Here is a 24,110-nt window from a genome sequence, read left to right as displayed (position 1 = left end):
TAATTTTTTTCTTTCTATTCCAGAATGAATGCTTTCTTGGTTCAAGTCTTCTGCTGCTCCTAGTGTCGACGTTCTTGACGAATGTTAAGCTGATGTTAAACACAAGGTATCCAGAAGACAGATGAAACCAAGTCCCGACATGGAGAAAACCCACCACTGTTCAGACTGTGAAAAAAGTTTTGCTAAAGAGAGTCACCTGAAAACACACCAGCGCATTCACACTGGAGAAAAACTGTATCAGTGCTCAGAGTGTGAAAAGAATTTTAATCAATCAAGTCATCTTAAAACACACCAGCGCATTCACACCGGAGAGAAACCGTATCACTGCTCAGAGTGTGGGAAGAGTTTTAATCGAAGTAGTAATCTAAAAAAACACCAGCGCATGCACGCAGGAGAAAAACTGCACCACTGCTCGGACTGTGGGAAGAATTTTAATGAACTAAGTAACCTCAAAAAACACCAGCGCGTTCACACAGGAGAGAAACCGTATCAGTGCTCAGCCTGTGGAAGGACTTTTAGCGAAGTGAGTAATCTCAAAACACACCAACGCATTCACACAGGAGAGAAACCGTATGTCTGTTCAGACTGCGGCAAGAGTTTCAGTCAACTGAATCATCTTAAAACACATCAGCGCATTCACACTGGAGAGAAGCCGTATTATTGCTCAGAGTGCGGAAAGAATTTTAATGAACTGAATTCTCTCAAAATACACCAGCGCAATCACACAGGAGAGAAACCGTATCAATGCTCAGACTGTGGAAAGAGTTTTAATGAACTGAGTAATTTCAGAACACACCAGCGCATTCACACCGGAGAGAAACCGTATTGCTGCTCAGAGTGTGGAAAGACTTTTAATGAACTGAGTAACCTAAAAACACACCAGCGCATTCACACCGGAGAGAAACCGTTTCACTGTTCCGACTGTGGGAAAAGCTTCATGTACTCAAAGACATTAAAAAGTCACAAATGTGTAAAGAGCTGTCAAGAAGATAATTCGACCACCCCAATTCCCAATGCAGATCCTAAAGGATCCTGAATTATACTTCTACTTCTAGTCTATGGCAGGGGTGTCCAAACTTTTTTTGTTGGGGGCCAGAAGGAGAAATATATTTGAAGTCACGGGCCACAGACTCTGTAATAAAACAAATAATGAAATATACCACTTTAAATAATACATTTTCCTGATTACTTTCATTTACACACCATTTTACTTGACTTACTATCTTTTACAGTGTTGTGTAAACTAAGATTTTTCAAATTGATGTTTAATTTCATGATGTCTCTTAATTTTAAACTCCTTAATTACAGCAACTTTTAGACTCTTTGGCCCGTTTTTCTGCGCTAGAAATGCACACTCTCTCCGCTTTTAGACTCTTTGGCCCGTTTTTCTGTGCTAGAAATGCGCACCCTCTCCGCTTTTAGACTCTTTGGCCCGTTTTTCTGTGCTAAAAATGCGCACCCTCTCCGCTTTTAGGCCCTTTTCTGACACCTAGTGTTCAAACTTTGAATCTCACGTTATAAAAATCTGCTTAACAGCGGGCCAACTTTCATTATATGTCTAAAATACCTCACGGGCCGCTCCAAAAAAGGGAATGGGTCGCAAATGGCCCGCGGGCCATAGTTTGGACACCCCTGGTCTACGGTGTATCCTTACAGTGTGTGTATACTTCTGCATTTGTGTGTCTGTGTATGCAACGCTCTGTAGTTTAACCACAAAGGTGGTAATAAAAGGAGGGAGCAGGAAGCTCAGTAGACCAATCACAACGTGGTTACTTTAATGGGTAGGTGCACATTAGGCTAAAGCACAGGGGACACCGAGCCTACGCCATAGACACACAACAAGCATAGCGGGACACCTAAGTGTGCTCTGAACCTCTAACTGTGCTTGTGTTGTAAAATGTAAATGTGTTGACTTCGCACAAAATAAAATGTACTCTTTGTGTACAACTTGTGTTTTCTTTTGTTTGTATCTTTAAATTTTTTCCATATCTTACATTTTAAATATATGTATATACAGGGGTTGGACAATGAAACAAACACCTGGTTTTAGAGCACAATAATTGATTGTGGTGACGGACAGTTCTGGTGGAAACAGGAGAGTTGAGGTGCACATTGAATTCTGCGTGATTTGATCAGCCGTGGTTTTATGTTTTTTGGATACAATCCGGGTTAGCACCCGAACATCCCTTTCAGACAGCTTCCTCTTACAGCATCCACAGTTAATCCTGTTGGATGTGGTGGGTCCTTCTTGGTGGTATGCTGACATTACCCTGGATACCGTGGCTCTTGATGCATCACAAAGAGTTGCTGTCTTGGTCACAGATGTTCCAGCAAGACGTGCACGTGAACAATTTGTCCTCTTTTGAACTCTGGTATGTCCCCCATAATGTTGTGTGCATTGCAATATTTAGAGCAGAACTGTGCTCTTACCCTGCTAATTGAACCTTCACACTCTGCTCTTACTGCTGCAATGTGCAATTAATAAGGATTGAACACCAGGATGCTCTAATTTAGCCATGAAACCTAAAATCCCACACTAAAATGATGACAGGTGTTTCAGTTTCATTGTCCAACACCTGTATGTATATATATATATATATATATATATATATATATATATATATATATATATATATATATATATATAAATGTGGTCATTTAGAGCATTTATTTGCAGAAAATGAGAAATGGCTGAAATAACAAAAAAGATGCAGAGCTAACGTTTACACGTGTGATGTCCACCCCCTAGTGGCGCGTGCAGAGAATCTCTAGTAGAGTAGAATACCCAGTGAATGGGATTCTATGGGGGCATTTGAGCAAAATCAGAGATTATAAATGTTTAATTATTCTCATTTAGCATGAACAGTGAGAAATGTAGTAGTTTATCTACTCAACACAAAATAATATCAAATGTTACTAGCACAGACATCGTTTTACACCTCCAGATATCCAGACTTTTGTTTGGAGTAAATTTTTAATTCTTCCTAGCTAAGTCTTTTCCAAATCTTGATATAAATGGTTGTCGTATTAACTTGCAAATCTAGGTTTTACCAACATATGAATACATTTTTTTAAGCAATATGCTTTAAATGATATGTTGTGTTGATGGAAAATATATGTAGTGACATTAAATACTGTTTAAGGTGCACTTTAGTGTAGTTTTTTTTTTAAGTGATGTTTAAAAACCACAGACTTAAACCTACTTAAGTTCGCAGAACAACGAAAAAAGCACTCAAAAGCACAACCGAATGCTTTTATGTTGTATTTAAATACAGCTTGATTACAATTGAAATATACTTAAGTTGCCATAAGTTGTTTTAAAATAGTACATTTAGTATTTATTTAACTATGTATTAATTTTAATTCTAAAAGTATGTACTTTTCCATGTTAACCTCCTAGGACCTGGTGTCCATATGTGTGGACATCACAGTTTGTGTTGTTTAGACCACAAAACTAAATTTTGTTCTACAAGAGCCTGGTGTCCCCTTTTGAGGCCATTATAGTGTCACCTAGTAGTGACAGAAATTTAAATGAACAGTAAATACATTTTTTTACTTAGTTATGTGTTTGAATGAGCCATATTGCTCAAAGGGGCTGCTTTGTTCAGGCACAAATAAATGTTTTACACATCATTACTCTATCGAAATATAAAACTAAAGTCCTCATTTGTGGACATCTTTTTTTCTCAGAAACTTGTTTTTACACTAATAATCAGGTGCCAATTAGCCCAAATAGCTGTCACGGAGGGGTGACCCAGGCAGGGAGACGAGGAGACGGACGCAAGTGCAGGTAAGAGCGAAGCGAATAATTTAATAAATAAATAACAAAAATAAACAAAGAGACAAGAAACAAATAAACACGTAAACATAAAACAGTGAGATATATACAAGGAACTGAGGAATAAACTAAATAACTGAAAATAGATAAGCATACAACCAAAAAACAAAACAAACGAGTGAAACTAAAGAACATAAACTAAACCAACTAGAGATAATGAGAAAATAAACAGGGAATATATATATATATATATATATATATATATATATATATATATATATATATATATACAAGAAAAAAACAAGAAACAAGGGACTAAGGCTATAGAAACGCGGAGAAACACAGAGAGACAAAACAACAGAGGAAGGTGCAAAGACCGACGAGGGACAAGTGGCACAGGGGATCTATTTAAAGAAACAGGAAACACACTAGAATAGGAAACACCTGGGGAAGGGGCGGAGCTACAATTAACACAGGTGGAAAAGTACTGAGACAGAACACAGGGGCACAGGTCACATGGGACACACAGAGACATGAGACAAGACCAGGACGTGACAATAGCAAAGATAACTAAAAAAACATGCCTGCCATACAAGAGTACCGGTCTTAGGAGGTTAAGTATACTTAAAAAAAATACTCAAATGCACTTTTCTTTTACAAAGGAAAGCCTCACTATGATTTTTCTTTTCTTTTATTTAAAGTGGTTTCTATATTATGGAACAGGCATGGGTGTAGTGCATAGGCAGGTTCTTCTTAATTTTAGATGTGTTGGGATGTATAATTTAATTTAAGATGATTTTCTTTAAGGTGATTTCACTGCAGTTCTCCATCCCTCCAGATCAGTAGGTGTCAGTAATGCTCTTGTAGTTGTTCTGCAGCCTCCATAACCTGTAAAGAAGAAGGAGAAGAAGCTGTACAGTAGTGGAGATTCTCTGGTTCTACAGCTGGAGTGTTTTTGGGGGGTTTGGTTCCACATCTCTGGAGGAACAGGATCAGCTGATCTATAGAAGGTATGGAGAAGTTCCTCTCTTCAACACGATCTTCTACATTTACTCCTTATAAACTCACAGAAACACATCAACATCAAAATCTGCAGCATTTAAACAACACAGAAGCAGCTTCATCCAGAATCCGGTTGATGATCTTTTCCTAGTTTAGTTTTGATCAACAGTCTGGCTGTGACCCACATGCATCCATATGTTGGGTTTAGGAATCTAATGAGTTTAGATAGATTTACATAAACTGCGATTCACTAACGGGAGATACTATTAAATGCATACTAACATACAGCTCTGGGGGGAAAAAAATAAGAGAGCACTTAAAAACTATGAGTTTCTTTGCTTTTACCAAATTGAAAACCTCTGGAATATAATCAAGAGGAAGATGGATGATCACGAGCCATCAAACCACCAAACTGAACTGCTTGAATTTTTGCACCAGGAGTGTAAAGCATAAAGTTATCCAAAAGCAGTATGTAAGACTGGTGGAGGACAACATACCAATATACATAAAAACTAGGGTTATTCCAACAAATATTGATTTCTGAACTCTTAAAACTTTATGAATATGAACTTGTTTTCTTTGCATTATTTGAGGTCTGAAAGCTCTGCTTTTTTGTTATTTTTTTTGTTACATTTTCTTCAAATAAATGTTCTAAATGAAAATATTTTTATTTGGAATTTGGGAGAAATGTTGTCTGTAGTTTATAGAATAAAACCACAATGTTCATTTTACTCAAACATAAACCTATAAATAGCAAAATCAGAGAAACTGATTATTTTTAAGTGGTCTAATTAGTTTTTTTCTACAGCGATATATATTATAATACAGCAGAGGTTTTTATTGCACACTAATTTTGAAAGACATTTAAATAGTTTGACATACCAATATTATCCTAATAATGACTAACATTCATATTTTTATAACAACATCCTAAAAAAATTAAGTACTTTAGATTATTTATGCTATTAGTTCGTTTAATAGTTTTAACTTCTTTTACTACCTGCTCTCTTAACGCAGCAGCAGCAGCTGAACCTCGTTGTTAACTCGCTGCTTTTCGCTATCGCTCCAGAGACAGCAGAGGCACTAAACGTGGGATTTAAACACTGATAATTTGTTTAAATGTGTAACGAGCTGATATGCAGTAAATATAGCTGTTGCCTTGTCTGTTATGTGGCGTGTTCAGGCATTTTTTAGAGATACACAGCCTTTAAACAGACTGTGTTTAAAGCAAGGAAAATACCTGTGAACAAATTTTTATACCCTCCGTTAGAGCCCCCCTACTAAAATCTCCTAAAAGTCGCTAGAAGTCGCTAAATGATGTCATCGCCTAATTTGCATAATACATGTTTTTGAGGCTGTAAAGGATTAACATTGTAAGAGAGAAAAAAGTGAGTAAAAAACACACTTCAAGTATGTTAGAAATGATACAAATGAACTCCAACAAATAAAAAACTTCTGTTGCTTTTTAAATAGGCAGCCTCCTCAAAATAACTTTTGCCATATTGTTAAATCTTATAAGAGCAGTTTTTTATTTTATTATTTTTTTTTTTAGCTTTCTTAAGTTTTCTTTATGTTCAAACCTAATTTTCAAACTAAGACAAATTGTTGAAATGGGGGTGCGCGAGGGAGAGAGGGGCGGGGCTGCGCGCGGGAGAGAGGGGCGGGGCTAAGCTCAGGGCAGCGTCGTGGTGAAAATTAATACTCAGAGAAAATCGATTTTCATAAAACACATCGTACTTAACTGTAAATTCGAATTAATCGATAAAATCGATTAATCGCCCAGCTCTAGCCTGTGTTGTTGATTATGTTCACTAATTGTTGCATCCCTAAAACAGAATTGACATAAATATTTTTTTCAGTAGTTAAACTACCTGAACTTGTTGCATTTCACAAATATTTTTTCTTTCTCTTCCAGAATGGAGAAAAGTCACCACTGTTCAGACTGTGGGAAGAGTTTTGCTAAGGAGATTTATCTGAAAAGACACCAGCGCACTCACACTGGAGAGAAACTGTATCCCTGCTCAGACTGTGGAAAGAGTTTTAGTGAACTGAGCAATCTAAAAACTCACCAGCGCGTTCACACTGGAGAGAAACCGTATCCCTGCTCAGATTGCGGGAAGAGTTTTAGTCAACTGAATAATCTCAGAACACACCAACGCATTCATACAGGAGAGAAACCACATCACTGCACAGACTGTGGGAAACGTTTTGCTCAACAAGGTACTCTCAAAAAACACCAGCGCATTCACACTGGAGAGAAACCGTATCACTGCTCAGACTGTGGAAAAAGTTTTAATGAACTGAATTATCTCAATAAACACCAGCGCATTCACACTGGAGAGATGCCATATAACTGCTCGGCGTGTGGAAAAAAGTTTAGGCAACTTAAAAATCTCAAAACACACCAGCGCATTCACACAGGGGAACAACCGTATCACTGCTCAGACTGTGGGAAGAGTTTTAATTGGCTGACTCACCTTAAAACACACCAGCGCACTCACACAGGAGAGAAACCGTATTACTGCGTAGAGTGCGGGAAGAGTTTTAATGAGCTGAGTGCTCTCAAAAAACATCATCGGAATCACACTGGAGAGAAACCGTTTCAGTGCTCAGATTGTGGGAAGCATTTTTATGAACTAGGTAATCTCAAAATACACCAGCGCTTTCACACTGGAGAGAAACCATATCTCTGTTCAGACTGTGGGAAGAGTTTTACGACGCAGAGTCATTTTAAAGTACACCAGCTCATTCACACCGGAGTCAAACCGTATTATTGTTCAGATTGTCAGAAAAGCTTCAGGTATTCAAAAACATTAAAGAAACACAAGTGCATTAACAACATTGAAGAAAATAAGCAAAAAGACTTCATCGGCCACCCAGGTCCTAATGCAGATTCTGAAGCCTGAATTATGTTATACTTCTGCTTTGAGTCTTTGGTGTAATCCAGGGGTGTCCAAACTTTTTTGTTGGGGGCCAGAAGGAAAAAAAGTCATGGGCCACAGACTCTATAATAAAACAAATAATAAAATATATACCACTTTAAATAATACATTTTCCTGATTACTTTCATTTACACACCATTTTACTTGACTTATTATCTTTATCTATCTTTGACAGTGTTGTGTAAACTAAGATGTTTCAAATTGATGTTTCATTTCATGATATCTCTTAATATTAAACTCCTTAATTACGGCAACTTTTAGACTCTTTGGCCCGTTTTTCTGCGCTAGAAATGCACACTCTCTCCGCTTTTAGACTCTTTGGCCCGTTTTTCTGCGCTAGAAATGCACACTCTCTCCGCTTTTAGACTCTTTGGCCCGTTTTTCTGCGCTATAACTGCACACTCTCTCTTCACTTTTGGACTCTTTGGCCCATTTTTCTGCGCAACAACTTCACTCTCACCGCTTTTAGACTCTTTGGCCCGTTTCTGACACCTAGCGTTCAAACTTTGAATCTCACATTATAAAAACCTGCTTAACAGCGGGCCAACTTTCATTCTATTTATAAAATACCTCGCGGGCCACTCCAAAAAAGGAAACGGGCCGCAGTTTGGACACCCCTGGTGTAGTCTGTGGGAGTTGTCTACACTGTTGTGCATGGGTGTATACTTGTGGTTTGTGTGTTTGCTTTGTTCTCGGAAGCTGGAGGCTCAGTGGACCAATCACAGTTGATGCTTCTGCTTTGCTACGCAGCTTAGTTACTTTTCTGTGGAGGTGGGTCAGGCTATGCCGTAGGTGGACTAAAACGTGGACAGAAGGGGCAAATGAAGACAACCTCCACCAAACACTCTGATTGTTGATTGTTTTATAAATGTATATTCTTGAGAAGTATATGATCATTATGTATTATCTTTAGCTGAGATGTTCTGCTCAAGGCCATTATCAGAATGCTTTTGCTGTTTTTAAGAAAAAGAAAAAAAACAGAATGAAAATGTAATGAGTTTCGTCAAAATAATAGTGTACATGAATTATAAAAAAACATAAAACTGTTACATGCTCATTACAGCTATTGAGGATGACCTCCAAAAAATGCATGTTTGTGAATGTAATATAGACAATGTTTTCAATGCTTTCAATGTATTGTGCATTATTTTGTACAAAAGGTATAATGTTTTTGATTTAATCTGTTTAGAAGTTAAGAAGAGGGGACATTAAATGTGCTCTGAAACGCTAACTGTGCTTTTAGCTCTCTCTGTCTTTGGGTTGTAAATGTAAATGTGTTGACACTACATAAAAATAAATGTACTCTACCTTATTTTGATTCCTTCTTCTTTTTTTGAATCTGTAGTACTGACACAGGTTTTCCAGTCAATTTTAATATCTTATATTTGAGACTTTTTGAGGTTTTAACAGCTATTCATCAAAACTGGTTTATCATGTAGTTTCTAGTTTAATATTCATGCTGTGGTATATTTTCTCACATGAACAATTGTGCTGCAGTCTGTTTGTAGAGCTCCATTCAGGAGATATTTAGCACTAAAAGCAGTGAGTAATATGTGGCTGTTTTAGCAAGCCTTCGTAATACTCATTTGTGTAACCAGACTTAATTTTCATATATTTGTAATATATTTATAATTAATACATTGCTAAATTGAAATGTCTATAATTATATTTTGAGAAGGTGAAATAGTCATTTGAAATATTTCAACCTTTTAACTTGATAGAATGACCTCACATTTAGTAGTATGTGTAGTATGGAACCTCACTATAGTCACTATATTTGCAAAATAGTTACTAAACTCAACATCAAACATACTTTTTAGATATCTACAGTGATTTTTTACTTTTTGTGAAGTAAATTATAGATACATTGAATGTTAAAAGGTCTTGTCACAGGTTGACCACTTTCCATTTTCTATTCAATGAATGTCCTCACTTTTAAATGTGAAGTAAATTGTGATATTTGGACAACTTAGCAAATGAGTTAACTACATATTATGACCTGAATGGAAGGACCTGGCCAGCCCAACAGCCTACTATTTTATATTTATCACAGGCTGCTTTTAACGCTAATTATGTGTCAAACATTAGCTTTCTTTACATTTATGTTGACTTTACGATTACTTAATTACTTATTTGTTTAAACTATAAATCAATGTAATACTAAAACTCACACTGAAGTGAATAGAAAATTTCATATATAACGTTATATAATATCACAGTACGTACTATAGTGGAGGTGTACATTGTAAGGTCTGTTTATTTTTATTATTATTTTCTATCATAATTGATGTTAGTGTTAATTTTAACAAACAATAAAAAAAGTAATGACAATTATAATACTGTACTAATATAAACTATAATAATAATAATTATTATATTTATTTTATTATAAATATTATGATATTTTTACAGGAAACGAAGAAATATCCTATATTAATTAATATCCTATTATATTAATATTAATAATTATTATTATATTTATTTTATTATAAATATTATGATATTTTTACAGGGAAACGAATAAATTTCCTATATTAATATTAATCAAACAATAACTGAATTATAACGAGTCAGCATAAAATTGGTATGCTCCGGATAACTATATGAGTTCTAAAATCGGATGCATTATGTGATGAAAATTAAGTTTGGTTAAGTGTTATTTTATTTTGTAGGTTTTTCATTTTTTTTTTTTTTTTTTTTTTACTAAAGTATAATAATATTAGACAACTAGCTGTCAAAATAAAAGTCCTAAAATTATTGGACGGTTGGACAAAGCATTTTAGGACTCTTATTTTGACAGGTAGTTGGCAGATTTAGCGCTTAAGTTCCGGAGATCTACAGTAGCAGATCTAAACATTCTGGAGCTGGCCAGCCTGTTGGGGTGTATAGTTTAATTTAAAAAGATTGTATTTAAGATGATTTCTCTGCAGTTATTTTATCCCTCAGTGCTGCTTCATACTCCAGACCAGTAGGTGTCAGTAATGATCTTGTTGTTGTTCTGCAGCCTCCATAACCTGTAAAGAAGAAGGAGAAGAAGCTGTACAGTAGTGGAGATTCTCTGGTTCTACAGTTGGAGTGTTTTTGGGGGGTTTGGTTCCACATCTCTGGAGGAACAGGATAAGCTGATCTATAGAAGGTATGGAGAAGTTCCTCTCTTCAACACATTATTGAGCAGATTAAGAAATACATTAATTTGTGTTAATATTCAGTAAAAACACTGTCTTAATCTGTTTGTTGATGTGTGTTCTCCCAGTGAAATTATCCTTAAAAGGAGGATAGACATTGAACAAACTTTACCCACTAGCACCTTATTGTCCTCTTCTTCTCTATGTGACTTTATTCGTAAGCAATAGGTAAACTGAGCAATAGAAACATTTTTAGACATACAGAGGTTGGACAATGAAACTGAAACACCTGGTTTTAGAGCACAGTAATTGATTGTGGTGACGGACAGTTCTGGTGGAAACAGGAGAGTTGAGGTGCACATTGAATTCCGCGTGATTTGATCAGCCGTGGTTTTATGTTTTTGGATACAATCAGGGTTAGCACCCGAACATCCCTTTCAGACAGCTTCCTCTTACAGCGTCCACAGTTAATCCTGTTGGATGTGGTTGGTACTTCTTGGTCCTACTTCTAACCTAATTTCCTGCTTCCCCTCCTTTCCTCCTCTATCCCACTATTTCACTTGGGCCTCTTTTAGGCCCTGCTTAAACATGTTTTTTGTCTTGAATTTCTTTTGTCCTCTATTGGTAATGTACAAATTATTATTTGTAAGTCGCTTTGGATAAAAGTGTCTGCCAAATGTAATGTAATGTTCTAATTTATCCCAAAGATTGTCTGTTTGGATAAGGTCAGAACTTTTTTTCAGGCTAGTCACGTTCTCCCACACCAACCCATCCATGAATGGATCTTACTTTGGTTGGAAGGTTTGTGCCCTCTGCGCACTATGTGCCTTAGCATCAGCTGACCGTGCTATCACTTTGCATGGCCTATCAGATCTTCCACTTCTTATTACAATACTACTGACAGTTACTACTTGATTTTAGCACCTAGAAATGCAAACTTTTGGCAATGGAACTTTGGCAATCTGGAAAAATCAGAATTCAATCACATGGAATGGTGAGAGAATATAGTACAGTTTTATCTATAGAGCAGAACTGACTGAAGTAATTAAACAACATGCATTTCTTGCATTTCATGTTTCTTTTTTCTTTGTCTCTTCCAGAATGAATTCTGTCCTTGTCTAAGTCTTCTCCTGATCCTGGTGCCAACTTTCCACAAACAACCGATTTGAGCACAAGGCATCCAGAAGAATTTCCAGTACCTGCAGAAACTGTTTGCTCTATCTCACAGACAATTTAATCCAAATCCAGACATGGAGAAAACACATCACTGTTCAGACTGTGGGAAGAGTTTTAATCGACTGAATCATCTCCTTGTGCACCAGCGCATTCACACTGGAGAGAAATCTTATCACTGCTTAGAGTGCGGGAAGAATTTTAGTACACAGAGTAATCTCAACACACACCAGCGCATTCACACTGGAGAGAAACCGTATCACTGCTCAGACTGTGGGAATAGTTTTAATCAACTTAGTCATCTCATCACACACCAGCGCATTCACACAGGAGAGAGACCATATTCCTGCCCAGAATGTGAGAATTCTTTTACTACACAAAGTGGCCTTAAAGAACACCAGCGCATTCACACTGGAGAGAAACCGTATCACTGCTCAGAGTGTGGGAAGAGTTTTATTCAGCAGAGAAATCTCAAAAGACATCAGCTTATTCACACAGGAGAGACACCATATTTCTGCTCAGACTGTGGGAAGAGTTTTAATCGACTGAGTAATCTCATCACGCACCAGCACGTTCACACTGGAGAGAAACCATATTACTGCTTAGAATGTAAGAATTCTTTTACTACACAGAGTGCTCTCAAAGAACACCAGCGCATTCACACTGGAGAGAAACCGTATCACTGCTCAGAGTGTGGAAAGAGTTTTATTCAGCAGAGTAATCTCATAGCACACCTACGCATTCACACTGGGGAGAAACCGTATCAGTGCTCAGAATGTAAGAATTGTTTTACTACACAGAGTCACCTCAAACAACACCAGCGCATTCACACTGGAGAGAAACCGTATCACTGCTCAGACTGTGAGACGAGCTTCATGCATTTAAATACGTTTAGGAGACACAAGTGCAATCCTTTAACCACCACCAGTTTCAACACAGATTTTAAAGTAGAGTGAAGAGGCAACTGAAGACATTCCTACCAAAATACTCTTATTATTAACTGTTTTACAAGCATATATCATTAATGGGCAATTGATAATACATCATTTGAGATGTATTTGTGAGGACATCATTATCAGACATTATCAACTGAGAGCTTGGTTATAATTTCTTTGATCAAATCTGGTAGTTTCCCTGACAGCAAAGAACATTAAATAAACATACATTTTTTGATTGCATTACATATTGTAAGGTTGATGATAGAAATCCAACATTAAAAAACCTTTATTTAACATTGACTATAGGCATCAGTTAGTGTTGAAATTCTGACATTAAATCATTGTTTATTTAAAGGTTTTGTTTGGTTGTGACTCTTCTACACTCACAATGCTTTTAGGTGAATGGTGCTTCCCACTAATAATAATAATAATATTAATTATTATTATTTAAATGTTCTTTTTTACACTGCAAGATCACTGTAAAGGTTATGAGAATGGAATACCAACAGCATATAGATATTTAATGTAGAGTAAACTTATTGAATCAGTGTTGAATCAAAGTAAAATTGATGTGCCGAAATAAATCAATTGTGATGAAGATGAAGATCAATGTTGTTTCAACTCATTAACGATGTTAAAATGAAAGTTGAGTTCACTGTCCTTTTGAGGGACACCCAAGGTTGCTCTCAATACCCCTCTCTTTCTCTTTGTCTGTATACAATTACATTTACATTGTTTTGTTCCTAATGTTTTCCTTATATGTATCTGTAATGCTGACACAAGTAGTCAAGAATATAATAATATTTTTTACATTTTAAACTTGGATTTGTGGTCATCTTTTCATGGCAATTTTTACTTTTTTATGATTTTAACAGTAATGTGAACGTAACGTAAATGGAGTAATTATACTTTGACTAGTCACTTTTACATAGTCTTAATTTCAATGAAAAATATTTTAAGTTGTTCAGGATATATGATTTGATTAGTGTAATTTCAGTTTAAATCCTAAATATTTTGAATGTAAGTAGAGACTAGTATATGACTAGTAGAAATTCCTAGAAAACACAGATATTTTGCAGCTAGATGTCATTTTTATTTCAGGTACCTTTAATATATATATATATATATATATATATATATATATATATATATATATATATATATATATATATATATATTTAACTCTGTTTTTTAGGACAGCCAATAGCTACTTTCCTTACTGAGGAGTTGGCAACAGTAGTCACTTTAGCCCGGTAATGTGAATGTAGCCTAAATTAATTCAACTTTGACTAATCACTTTTACATAAGCTTAATTTCAATGACCGTAGTAGAAAGTAGCAGTAGAAATTCCTAGAAAATACAGATATTTTGCAGCTAGATGTAAATTTTATTTCAGGTATGTTTAATATATATGGAATGACGCTGGTTTTTAATCACAGTTTCTTTCATGCATCTTGGCATCATGTTCTCCTCCACCAGTCTTACACACTGCTTTTGGATAACTTTATGCTGCTTTACTCCGGTGCTAAAATTCAAGCAGTTCAGCTTGGTTTGATGATTGATTATATTCCAGAGTAATCAAATAAAGTGGTCTTATCTTTTCCATAGAACTGTATTTGACGTTGTGAAGGTATTTATAAGGTATATATTCCTCTATCCACAGTGTCATGGGTACCAGAAATACATCTAAAATACATTAAAAACGTAGTTAAATGGTAACCGGTGCGTTCACACTGGAGTGAAACCGTATTAAGCTTCAGTGTGATCACAACTCAGTCCAGTAGATGGGGGTAAATGCACTGAAATTGCAAGCGGGCAAAAAAATAACCAGAGAAAAAGAATAAGAAGGAGAAGAAGCTGTACAGTAGTGGAGATTCTCTGGTTCTACAGCTGGAGTGTTTTTGGGGGGTTTGGTTCCACATCTCTGGAGGAACAGGATCAGCTGATCTATAGAAGGTATGGAGAAGTTCCTCTCTTTATTATCGGTCATTGACTGGTAACATAACGTTAAGGTTCTGTTTGTGTTGAGGGCCATGCTGCTTCCTATATGATGTGTGTTTATAATTCTATTTGTTTGGCTAAAGTAGTTTAATTAACTAGCTTTGGACTCATATTTGCGTATAGATATGTTCTTAATAACAAAATAAAAGAACTGTTATTAAAAAAAATAAAATCTTGCATAGATGCTACCCAGTTTAATGCTTGTTTAATTTTGTGTAAATGTCCATTGAGACACAACAATCATTTTAACACTTTTGGACTTTTTTTTATTGTTTTTTTTTTTCTACTTAAAGAAAAGGTATGGTAAGGAAATTCCCCTCAAAGTCCAGTGTATATGTATATGTATATATATAATTACCCTTCTTTTAAAAACAACAAGACATTTATTTCAAATTTAAATTTACCCAACAGGCATTTCAACGTTTAATAAACGTTTAATCAACGTTGATCACTCACCCGCCTTAATAACTAACCTCGAAAATACGGGACAAATCGCGTCCCGGTGTTCTGTCGAATCGTCGTACCCATCGATACATGCTTCCCAAAGGTACTGCGCATGCGCTGACATACACAATTTCATTATTTATCGTGTTTTTTTTAAATTAATAATACATAAATAATAAACAACCTGGACGCACTGTTATTGCACAAAAGTGTAACTTAAATGGAAACTAAAAATTACAATTGTTATCACAAAAATAAATATAAAAGCAGTTTGTAATGAGCTATATTTGCCATAACTTTGCCATGATACAATGATTTATGCAATCCAAATCTAATAACGTACATCTACTGGAATTTCACTGGGTACATGCCCTAAAATAGTGCTTCTTTTGTATTTTTACAGTTACAAATATACATTAGGGCAGCACGGTTCGACAAAGTAGGACAATTCGATAGAACACCCGGTCCTTCACAAACCCTGGAGATATCAGCCAATAGCTTGCTCGCGAGTTTCGCGACATTTGTGCTCATGAGAAGTTAATTTACACACACACACAATGTTAAAACACGCTGGTTAATCTTTTTTCACCTGTGTTTTTTTTTGGTCCCTGACTTTTGACATTGATGTGACACCATAAAAATCTTAATCTTTCTTAAATCCAGTTTGTCTGGTAGCTGGTTTTAGAAGATATAAACTGGTCTTTGGTGGATAACATGGTCTTCCATGTAAAAGCATCCCTAGGCTATGCTGATAAGCAAGCTGGTTAACCAACTCTTTACCATCATAGTGTATGTTGGTCAATCTTGTTGTGTAGCTTGATCCGAAAGACTGTAAACTGTATAATTTGACAGTTTTATTCACAAACTTCAAGGTGTATTTGTGTATTTTTTTTAAAATATGAAGACCATTGCTATACTGCTTTCTGATAGAGAAAGACTGACCAGCTTTTGTTGCATTTCACATTTGTTTTTTTCTATGTCTCTTCCAGAACAAATGCTGTCCTGGTCCAAGTGTCCTGATCCTAGAAACAACTTTTCTACTTGGTTGATGTTCATCTTCACAAACAACCAATCAGGCGATTCCACAAAGATCTGTAATGTAATACCTGCAATAGATGTTTGCTACATCTCTCAGAAAAATGAAGCCAGACCAGGAGAAAGCTCACCTCTGTTCAGAGTGTAAGAAGAGTTTTAATCATCTAAGTGATCTCAAAAAACACCAGCGCATTCACACAGGAGAGAAACCGTATCAGTGCTCAGTCTGTGGGAAGAGTTTTAATACACAGAGTAATCTCAACGCACACCGGCGCATTCACACTGGAGAAAAACCATATCACTGCTTAGAGTGCGGGAAGAGTTTTACTAAACAGAGTAATCTCAACATACACCAACGCATTCACACTGGAGAGAAACCGTATCACTGCTCAGACTGTGGGAATAGTTTTAATCAACTGAGTTATCTCATCGCACACCAGCGCATTCACACTGGAGAGAGACCATATTCCTGCCCAGAATGTAATAATTCTTTTACTACACAGAGTGGCCTCAAAGAACACCAGCGCATTCACACTGGAGAGAAACCGTATCAGTGCTCAGAATGTGGGAAGAGTTTTATTAATCAAAGACATCTCAAAAGACATCAGCTTATTCACACGGGAGAGAAACCATATTTCTGCTCAGACTGTGGAAAGGGTTTTAATCGACTGGGTAATCTCATCACGCACCAGCACGTTCACACTGGAGAGAAACCGTATTACTGCTTAGAATGTAAGAATTCTTTTACTACAAAGAGTGCTCTCAAAGAACACCAGCGCATTCACACAGGAGAGAAACCGTATCAATGCTCAGAGTGTGGAAAGAGGTTTATTCAGCAGAGTAATCTCAAAGCACACCAGCGCATTCACACTGGAGAGAAACCGTATCAGTGCTCAGAATGTAAGAACTGTTTTACTTCACAAAGTTACCTCAAACAACACCAGAACATTCACACTGGAGAGAAACCGTATCACTGCTCAGACTGTGGAAAATGTTTTAATCTACTGAGTACTCTCAACAAACATCAACGCATTCACACAGGAGAGAAACCGTATCCCTGCACAGAGTGTGGAAAGAGTTTTAAACAACCGAGTCATCTCAACACACACCTTCGCAATCACACGGGAGAGAACCCGTTTTATTGTCCAGAATGCGGGAAGAGTTTCCCTTATCAGAGTGATCTCAATGTACACCAGCGCATTCACACAGGATAGAAACCGTATTACTGTTCAGATTGTAAGATACGCTTGAGGCATTCACCAACATTTAAGAAACACAAGTGCGTTCAGAGCAGTGACACAAAATGACCACACAACACTGTTAGTATGGATTGTTTTGCAAATGTATATTAGACCTTTTATTGTGTAGTCACTTTAGCTGTGTTACAAGGCCTTGAGATGTTGTGCTGAAGGACATTATCAGACATTATCAACTGAGAGCTTGGTTATAATTTATTTGACCAAATCTGGTAGTTTCCCTGACAGCACAGAACATTGAATAAAACATAATTTAAGGTTAATGATGAAAAAGACAGCTTTAAAACAACCTTTATTTAACATTGGCTATTAGGCATCAGTTAGTGTTGAAATTCTGATATTGAATCATTGTATTTAAAGATATTTAAAGATTTTGTTTGGTTGGGACTCTTCTACGCTCACAATGCTTTTTGGTGAATGGTGCTTCCTACAAATAATGATATTAATAATTATAATTTAAATGTCCTTTTCTACATGGCAAGACAACCGTACAGTTTATAAAAATAGAATACCAATAAATAGTAAATAGTATAAATAGTATATAGATATTTATGTTGTTTCAACGCATTAGCTGTGTAAAAATGAACATTGATTGAGTTAACATCCTTTTGATATTTGAGTTAGGAGAGGGACACCCACACAAAGGTGCTCTCAAAACTAATCTCTCTCTCATTTTTTTTTTTAACTGTGTTGTAAATGTGTTTTGCCTTGTTGATAAAACAATTACATTTACTTTGTTTTGTTCCTAATGTTTTCCTAACACGTATCTGTAATGCTGACACAATGCTAATATATTTTACATTTTAAACTTGGATTTGTGGTCGTCTTTTCATGGCAATTTTTACTTTTTGAGATTTTAACAGTAATTCATTAGGATTGGGAGTTTTTGTACCCAATATTCGCATTGTGTTCCAGACTCTCAGTAGAGCTCCATTTGGGAGATATGGTGAATCCAATCAGTAAATGTGTAATTGTTTATGGCAAGCCATTTTTACATTTGTCTGTGTAAGTATCTGATTTAGGACCCCATATGAAAGTGACTCAATTCTGTTTAAAAAAATCGGATTCGACACGTTCACACAGCCATGAAAAAAATCAGATTCGAGTCACTTTAGCCTGGTAATGTGAACGTAGCCTAAATGGAGTAATTATTCTTTTGACTAATCACTTTTAGTGATAGTCTTAATTTCAAGGAAAGATATTTTAAATTGTTTAGGATAATATTTAATTAGTGTAATTTAAATGCACGTCAAGACTAGGCAAAACTACTTCTGGAAATCTTGAATTAATGACTAGTAGAAATTCCTAGAAAATACAGATATTTTGCAGCTAGATGTCATTTTTATCTCAGGTATGTTTAATATATATGGAATAACACTGGTTTTTAATCAAAGTTTTTATACATCTTGACATGTTCTTTTCCACCTGTCTTACACACAGCTTTTGAACTTTATGCCTTTACTCCTGGTGCAGAAAAATCAAGCAGTTCAGTCCGGTTTGATGATTGATTATATTCCAGAGGTTTTAAACTTGGTAAAATCAAAGAAAGTGGTCTAATTTTTTCCCCAACTGTATTTGACGTTGTGAAGGTATTTAATATTCCTCTATCCACAGTGTCATGTGTACCAGGAAGACATACTTGAAAACGTAGTTATATGGTAACCGGTGCATTCACACAGGAGAGAAACCGTATTAAGCTTCAGTGTGATCACACCTCAGTCCAGTAGATGGGGGTAATGCACTAAAATTGCAAGCGGGCAAAAAAATAACCAGAAAAAAGAGTAAGAAGGAGAAGAAGCTGTACAGTAGTGGAGATTCTCCGGTTCTACAGCTGGAGTGTTTTTGGGGGGTTTGGTTCCACATCTCTGGAGGAACAGGATCAGCTGATCTATAGAAGGTATGGAGAAGTTCCTCTCTGTATTTATTGGTCATTGACTGGTAACAGAACGTTAAGGTTCTGTTTGTGTTGAGGCCAAATATGTTCTTAATAACAAAATAAAAGAGCTGAAATGTAAGTATGTTTGCTAGCTCTCTGCTAACCTTAGTTCTCTCTTTGGTAACGTAGCCAGCTCGCTGCTAACGTTAGTATGGTAGCTAGCTCACCGCTAATCTTGGCTAGCTCTCTGCTAACCTTAGTTGTCTCCTTGGTAACGTAGCCAGCTCGCCGCTAACGTTAGTATGGTAGCTAGCTCACCGCTAATCTTGGCTAGCTCTCTGCTAACCTTAGTTGTCTCCTTGGTAACGTAGCCAGCTCGCCGCTAACGTTAGTATGGTAGCTAGCTCACCGCTAATTTAGGCTAGCTCTCTGCTAACCTTAGTTGTCTCCTTGGTAACGTAGCCAGCTCGCCGCTAACGTTAGTATGGTAGCTAGCTCGCCGCTAATCTTGGCTAGCTCTCTTCTAACCTTAGTTCTCTCCTTGGTAACGTTGCCCTGGTGTTGTTATCAGATTAAAATTATTTCAAAGAGTCACTCGCATCCTTTCACAGCTCGTCTGGGCTCGTCTCCAGTATTATTGATTTAAATTCTCCAAAAATTATAAAAGCAAGTTTGTTTTAGTACTTCTACTGCACGGCTCACCAATAACTATACATTAAACATTGCGCCATGATGACGTTATGCATAGTAAATACATGTGACTGCAATTTAGCATTTTATATATTGGTATATCAATAAAAATCTATATCAAGACCAACCAGCGTTGTGTTAGCTGGTTTTAGAGGATATAAACTGGTCTTTGGTGGATAACATGGTCTGCCAGGTAAAAGCACCCCTATGCTGATAATCAAGCTGGTTAACCAACTCTTTACCATCATTGTGTATGTTGTGTTTTTCATTTTGGTCCTACTGGTCAAGGAGCATGGTCAAGCATGGTCATTCTTGTTGTGTAGCCTGATCCGAAAGACTGTAAACTTTAAAATTTGACAGTTTTATTAACAAACTTTAGGATGTACTTGTGTTTTTTTTTGTTATACTGCTTTTGTTGCATTTCACATTTTTTTTTATGTCTCTTGCAGAACAAATGGACATTCCTTCTTGGTTGATGTTCTTCTTCACAAACAACTAATCAGTCGATTCCACAAAGATCTGTAATGTAATACCTGCAATAGTTGTTTGCTACATCTCTCAGAAAAATGAAGCCAGACCAGGAGAAAACTCACCTCTGTTCAGAGTGTAAGAAGAGTTTTCATCAACTGAGTGATCTGAAAAAACACCAGCGCATTCACACAGGAGAGAAACCGTATCACTGTTCAGACTGTGGAAAATGTTTTAATCAACAGAGTACTCTCAACATACACCAGCGCATTCACACTGGAGAAAAACCACATCACTGCTCAGAGTGTGGAAAGAGTTTTAATCAACTGAGTATTCTGAAAAAACACAGACGCATTCACACAGGAGAGAAACCGTATCACTGTTCAGACTGTGGAAAAAGTTTTAATCTGCTGAGTACTCTCATCACACATCGGCGCATTCACACAGGACAGAAACCATATCACTGCACAAAGTGTGAAAAGACTTTTAAACAACCGAGTCATCTCAACACACACCTTCAGTCTCACACCGGAGAGAAACCGTATCCCTGCACAGAATGTGGAAAGAGTTTTAATCAACTGAGTCATCTCAACAGACACCGTCGCATTCACACAGGAGAGAAACCGTTTTATTGTCCAGACTGCGGGAAGAGTTTCCCTTATCAGAGTGATCTCAATGTACACCAGCGCATTCACACTGGAGAGAAACCGTATTACTGTTCAGATTGTGGGATAAGCTTCAGGCACTCGCATACATTAAAGAAACACAAGTGCGTTCAGAGCAGTGACAGAAAATAACCCAACAACACTCTTATTATGGATTGTTTTACACATGTTCAGGGGTTGGACAATGAAACTGAAACACCTGTCATCATTTTAGTGTGGGATTTTAGGTTTCATGGCTAAATTGGAGCAGCGTGGTGTTCAATCTTCATTAATTGCACATTGTACCAGTAAGAGCAGAGTGTGAAGGTTCAATTAGCAGGGTAAGAGCACAGTTCTGCTCTAAATATTGCAATGCACACAACATTATGGGAGACATACCAGAGTTCAAAAGAGGACAAATTGTTGGTGCACGTCTTGCTGGAGCATCTGTGACCAAGACAGCAAGTCTTTGTGATGCATCAAGAGTCACGGTATCCAGGGTAATGTCAGCATACCACCAAGAAGGACCAACCACATCCAACAGGATTAACTGTGGACGCTGTAAGAGGAAGCTGTCTGAAAGGGATTTTCGGGTGCTAACCCGGATCGTATCCAAAAAACATAAAACCACGGCTGATCAAATCATGCAGAATTCAATGTGCACCTCAACTCTCCTGTTTCCACCAGAACTGTCCGTCACCACAATCAATTACTGTGCTCTAAAACCAGGTGTTTCAGTTTCATTGTCCAACCCCTGCATATCCTTGTGGGATATTTGACCTTTTATATAATGGATCACTACAGCTGTGTTACAGTGTTACAAGGCCTTGTTTTGCAGACAACTGAGATGTTGTGCTGAAGGACATTATCAGACATTATCAATTGAGAGCTTGGTTATAATTTATTTGACAGAATCTGGTTGTTTCCCTGACAGCACAGAACAATAAATAATAAAACTTAATTTAATTGGTTGCATTACATATTTTAAAGTTGATGATAGAAACCAACATTTAAAACATAATCTATTTAATATTAGTTAAGGCATCAGTTAATGTTAGATTTTTGACATTAAATTATTGTTTATTTAAAGGTTCTGGTTGGTTGGGTCTCTTCAACACTCACTTTTAGTTAAATGGTCCTTCCCACAAATAATGATATCAATAATTATTTTTTAAATGTCCTTTTCTGCACTGTAAGACAACTGTACAGGTTATAAAAATAGAATACCAACAGTATATAGATATTTATACTTGCACCTCCCATCACTATTTCACTATTGTCTTGTATCTCTTGTCTCACATATGTCTATCTGTGTTCTTGTTAGGGCTGTCCCTAACGATTATTTTTTAAACGATTATTCTAACGATTATTTTTTTCGATTAGTCGACTAATCTATTCATTGAGAAACATATTTAAATAATTATTATTTTACGTTTTAAAGCAAACGATAAATTACTATATTTATATATAATAACAACAACAACAACACAAGCCTACTAAACCAAACCCCACACTTATAATCACTTACATGTACAGCACGTTGTTTAGATCTATAACGCTAAAAATGGATAAGCTCCCATACACCACAACCGTGTGTTGTTTTCTGTGACCGCTAGATTTTGTGACCACTGGCAAGTAGTTCTCAGCAGACCGGTGCACTGGCCGATTCGAAACGTGTTCGTTTCTAATGTTTACCCCGACTGGCCAAAACGGTTCAGTTTAGGGCTGAGGGTAAGGTGTAGGTATAGAAAGCTTCCGTTTTGCCAATGAACGCTCATAACCGTGAGCACTGGTCACAAAATTCCGACGGTGACAGAATACGGTGTGACACCGCAGCGCCAACGGCGCTAGCTAAAATAACTTAAGGCAGCTAGCTTAGCTAAACACCTGAACTTATGAATAATGCTACTGTTTCTGGAAACTATATATATAAATATAAACCAAAAATGTATAATTTCTGCCTGTGGCAGGTTTAAAACCTTTGGTAGACAGCCTTAAGTCTTTTTAAGGACACCCGCGGAGACCCTGATGTAAACGGTAACTTACTGTGTGACCCTGTTGACATAGTGCTCCTTTTGCACATATGGCAGAGGACCACATTGTTGCCCTTTTGCGTGAAATGCTCCCAAACTTTAGATGCCCGCTGGCGTTTTTTTGTAGCTGGAGATTGCTCTCCGGAGTCCAAGCTCTCTAGAGCTTAGATTCTCTGCCCGAACCCGACATGACCCGAGGCCCGCCCGTAAATCCGACCCGGGCTCCAGAAAATAGTCCGAGATGTAGGCGTCTGTTTTTTAATTATATTTTTATTAAAAAAAAAATAACGAAAATAACGAAAACTGAAAGTGAAACTAAACTAATTTATTTATAAGCGCTGTTTTCACTACCGCAGTTCTACAGCGGGGGTGTTGTGCCGATTCTGTCCGCGAAGCGGGAGTCAGATTCAGCAGAGAGTCGGATTCGGCACAAACGCGGCGGCACCTCGCGGTCCGCGGTGTCAGTTGTAAGCGCTCGCGCTAGCCGCAAAATACGGCAGAAAACACTGAGGGAGCTGCAGAATTATGAATGGGACTAGAATAGGAGCACGAGGAGATCAAAGAGAACCTTCACCTGTGAGTAGTTCTCACCAGAACACGCAAATCTCTCTCTCTCTCTCTCTCTCTCTCTCTCTCTCTCTCTCTCTCTCTCTCTCTCTCTCTGTGTCTCTCTCTCTCTCTCTCTCTGTCTCTCGCACGTAAACT

The 24,110-nt window shown here is 37.0% G+C and overlaps 5 protein-coding genes across 24 annotated transcripts in view; all 5 read left to right on the top strand.

Annotated features, from left to right (window-relative positions):
- LOC125801076 (zinc finger protein 239-like) overlaps positions 1–1,886 on the top strand; it is an 82,111-nt gene extending 80,225 nt beyond the window's left edge. For all 4 annotated transcript variants that reach the window (XM_049476676.1, XM_049476680.1, XM_049476679.1 and 1 more), the window contains exon 2: positions 24–1,886. In XM_049476676.1, the coding sequence (XP_049332633.1) occupies positions 122–1,036 (915 nt within the window). In that variant the 5' untranslated portion in view covers positions 24–121 and the 3' untranslated portion in view covers positions 1,037–1,886. The remainder of the gene's footprint in view (positions 1–23) is intronic.
- LOC125801073 (zinc finger protein 3-like) overlaps positions 1–13,768 on the top strand; it is a 93,994-nt gene extending 80,226 nt beyond the window's left edge. For 4 of the 6 annotated variants that reach the window (XM_049476664.1, XM_049476666.1, XM_049476667.1 and 1 more), the window contains exon 2: positions 11,948–13,768. In XM_049476664.1, the coding sequence (XP_049332621.1) occupies positions 12,098–12,976 (879 nt within the window). In that variant the 5' untranslated portion in view covers positions 11,948–12,097 and the 3' untranslated portion in view covers positions 12,977–13,768. Of the gene's footprint in view, positions 1–6,695; positions 9,035–10,694; positions 10,859–11,947 lie in introns of those variants that run through there. The other 2 variants (XM_049476669.1, XM_049476663.1) reach the window with 2 other exon arrangements.
- Positions 1–18,702, top strand: part of LOC125801072 (zinc finger protein ZFP2-like) — a 98,926-nt gene extending 80,224 nt beyond the window's left edge. For 4 of the 6 annotated variants that reach the window (XM_049476654.1, XM_049476658.1, XM_049476657.1 and 1 more), the window contains exon 2: positions 16,393–18,702. In XM_049476654.1, the coding sequence (XP_049332611.1) occupies positions 16,519–17,652 (1,134 nt within the window). In that variant the 5' untranslated portion in view covers positions 16,393–16,518 and the 3' untranslated portion in view covers positions 17,653–18,702. Of the gene's footprint in view, positions 1–10,842; positions 10,859–14,803; positions 14,915–16,392 lie in introns of those variants that run through there. The other 2 variants (XM_049476660.1, XM_049476655.1) reach the window with 2 other exon arrangements.
- LOC103032185 (zinc finger protein 239) overlaps positions 1–24,110 on the top strand; it is a 54,523-nt gene that overhangs the window by 4,574 nt on the left and 25,839 nt on the right. The window contains exon 1 of one of the 7 annotated variants that reach the window (XM_049476689.1): positions 10,548–10,694. The exons of 2 other annotated variants lie outside the window; for them this stretch is intronic. The gene's annotated coding sequence lies outside the window, so the exon portion shown is untranslated. Of the gene's footprint in view, positions 1–10,547; positions 10,695–14,805; positions 14,915–19,352; positions 19,592–24,110 lie in introns of those variants that run through there. 4 more of the 7 variants (XM_049476684.1, XM_049476690.1, XM_049476691.1 and 1 more) reach the window with 4 other exon arrangements.
- On the top strand, positions 4,516–24,078 carry LOC107196851 (zinc finger protein 3-like). Its single transcript, XM_049476712.1, has 2 exons — positions 4,516–4,788; positions 20,710–24,078. Exon 2 carries the CDS (start codon positions 20,827–20,829, stop codon positions 21,523–21,525), a length of 699 nt encoding a protein of 232 aa, XP_049332669.1. The 5' UTR covers positions 4,516–4,788; positions 20,710–20,826; the 3' UTR covers positions 21,526–24,078.

Source organism: Astyanax mexicanus, chromosome 4 (assembly GCF_023375975.1).
Source record: "Astyanax mexicanus isolate ESR-SI-001 chromosome 4, AstMex3_surface, whole genome shotgun sequence".
NCBI classification, from domain to species: domain Eukaryota; kingdom Metazoa; phylum Chordata; class Actinopteri; order Characiformes; family Acestrorhamphidae; genus Astyanax; species Astyanax mexicanus.
Note: the sequence above shows the minus strand (reverse complement) of the source record. Positions and strands in the feature narration are given on the sequence as shown.

Bases quoted from the DNA above. Each gene is read 5' to 3' on its own strand.
- LOC107196851 (XM_049476712.1), top strand. From the start codon at position 20,827: ATGAAGCCAGACCAGGAGAAAACTCACCTCTGTTCAGAGTGTAAGAAG.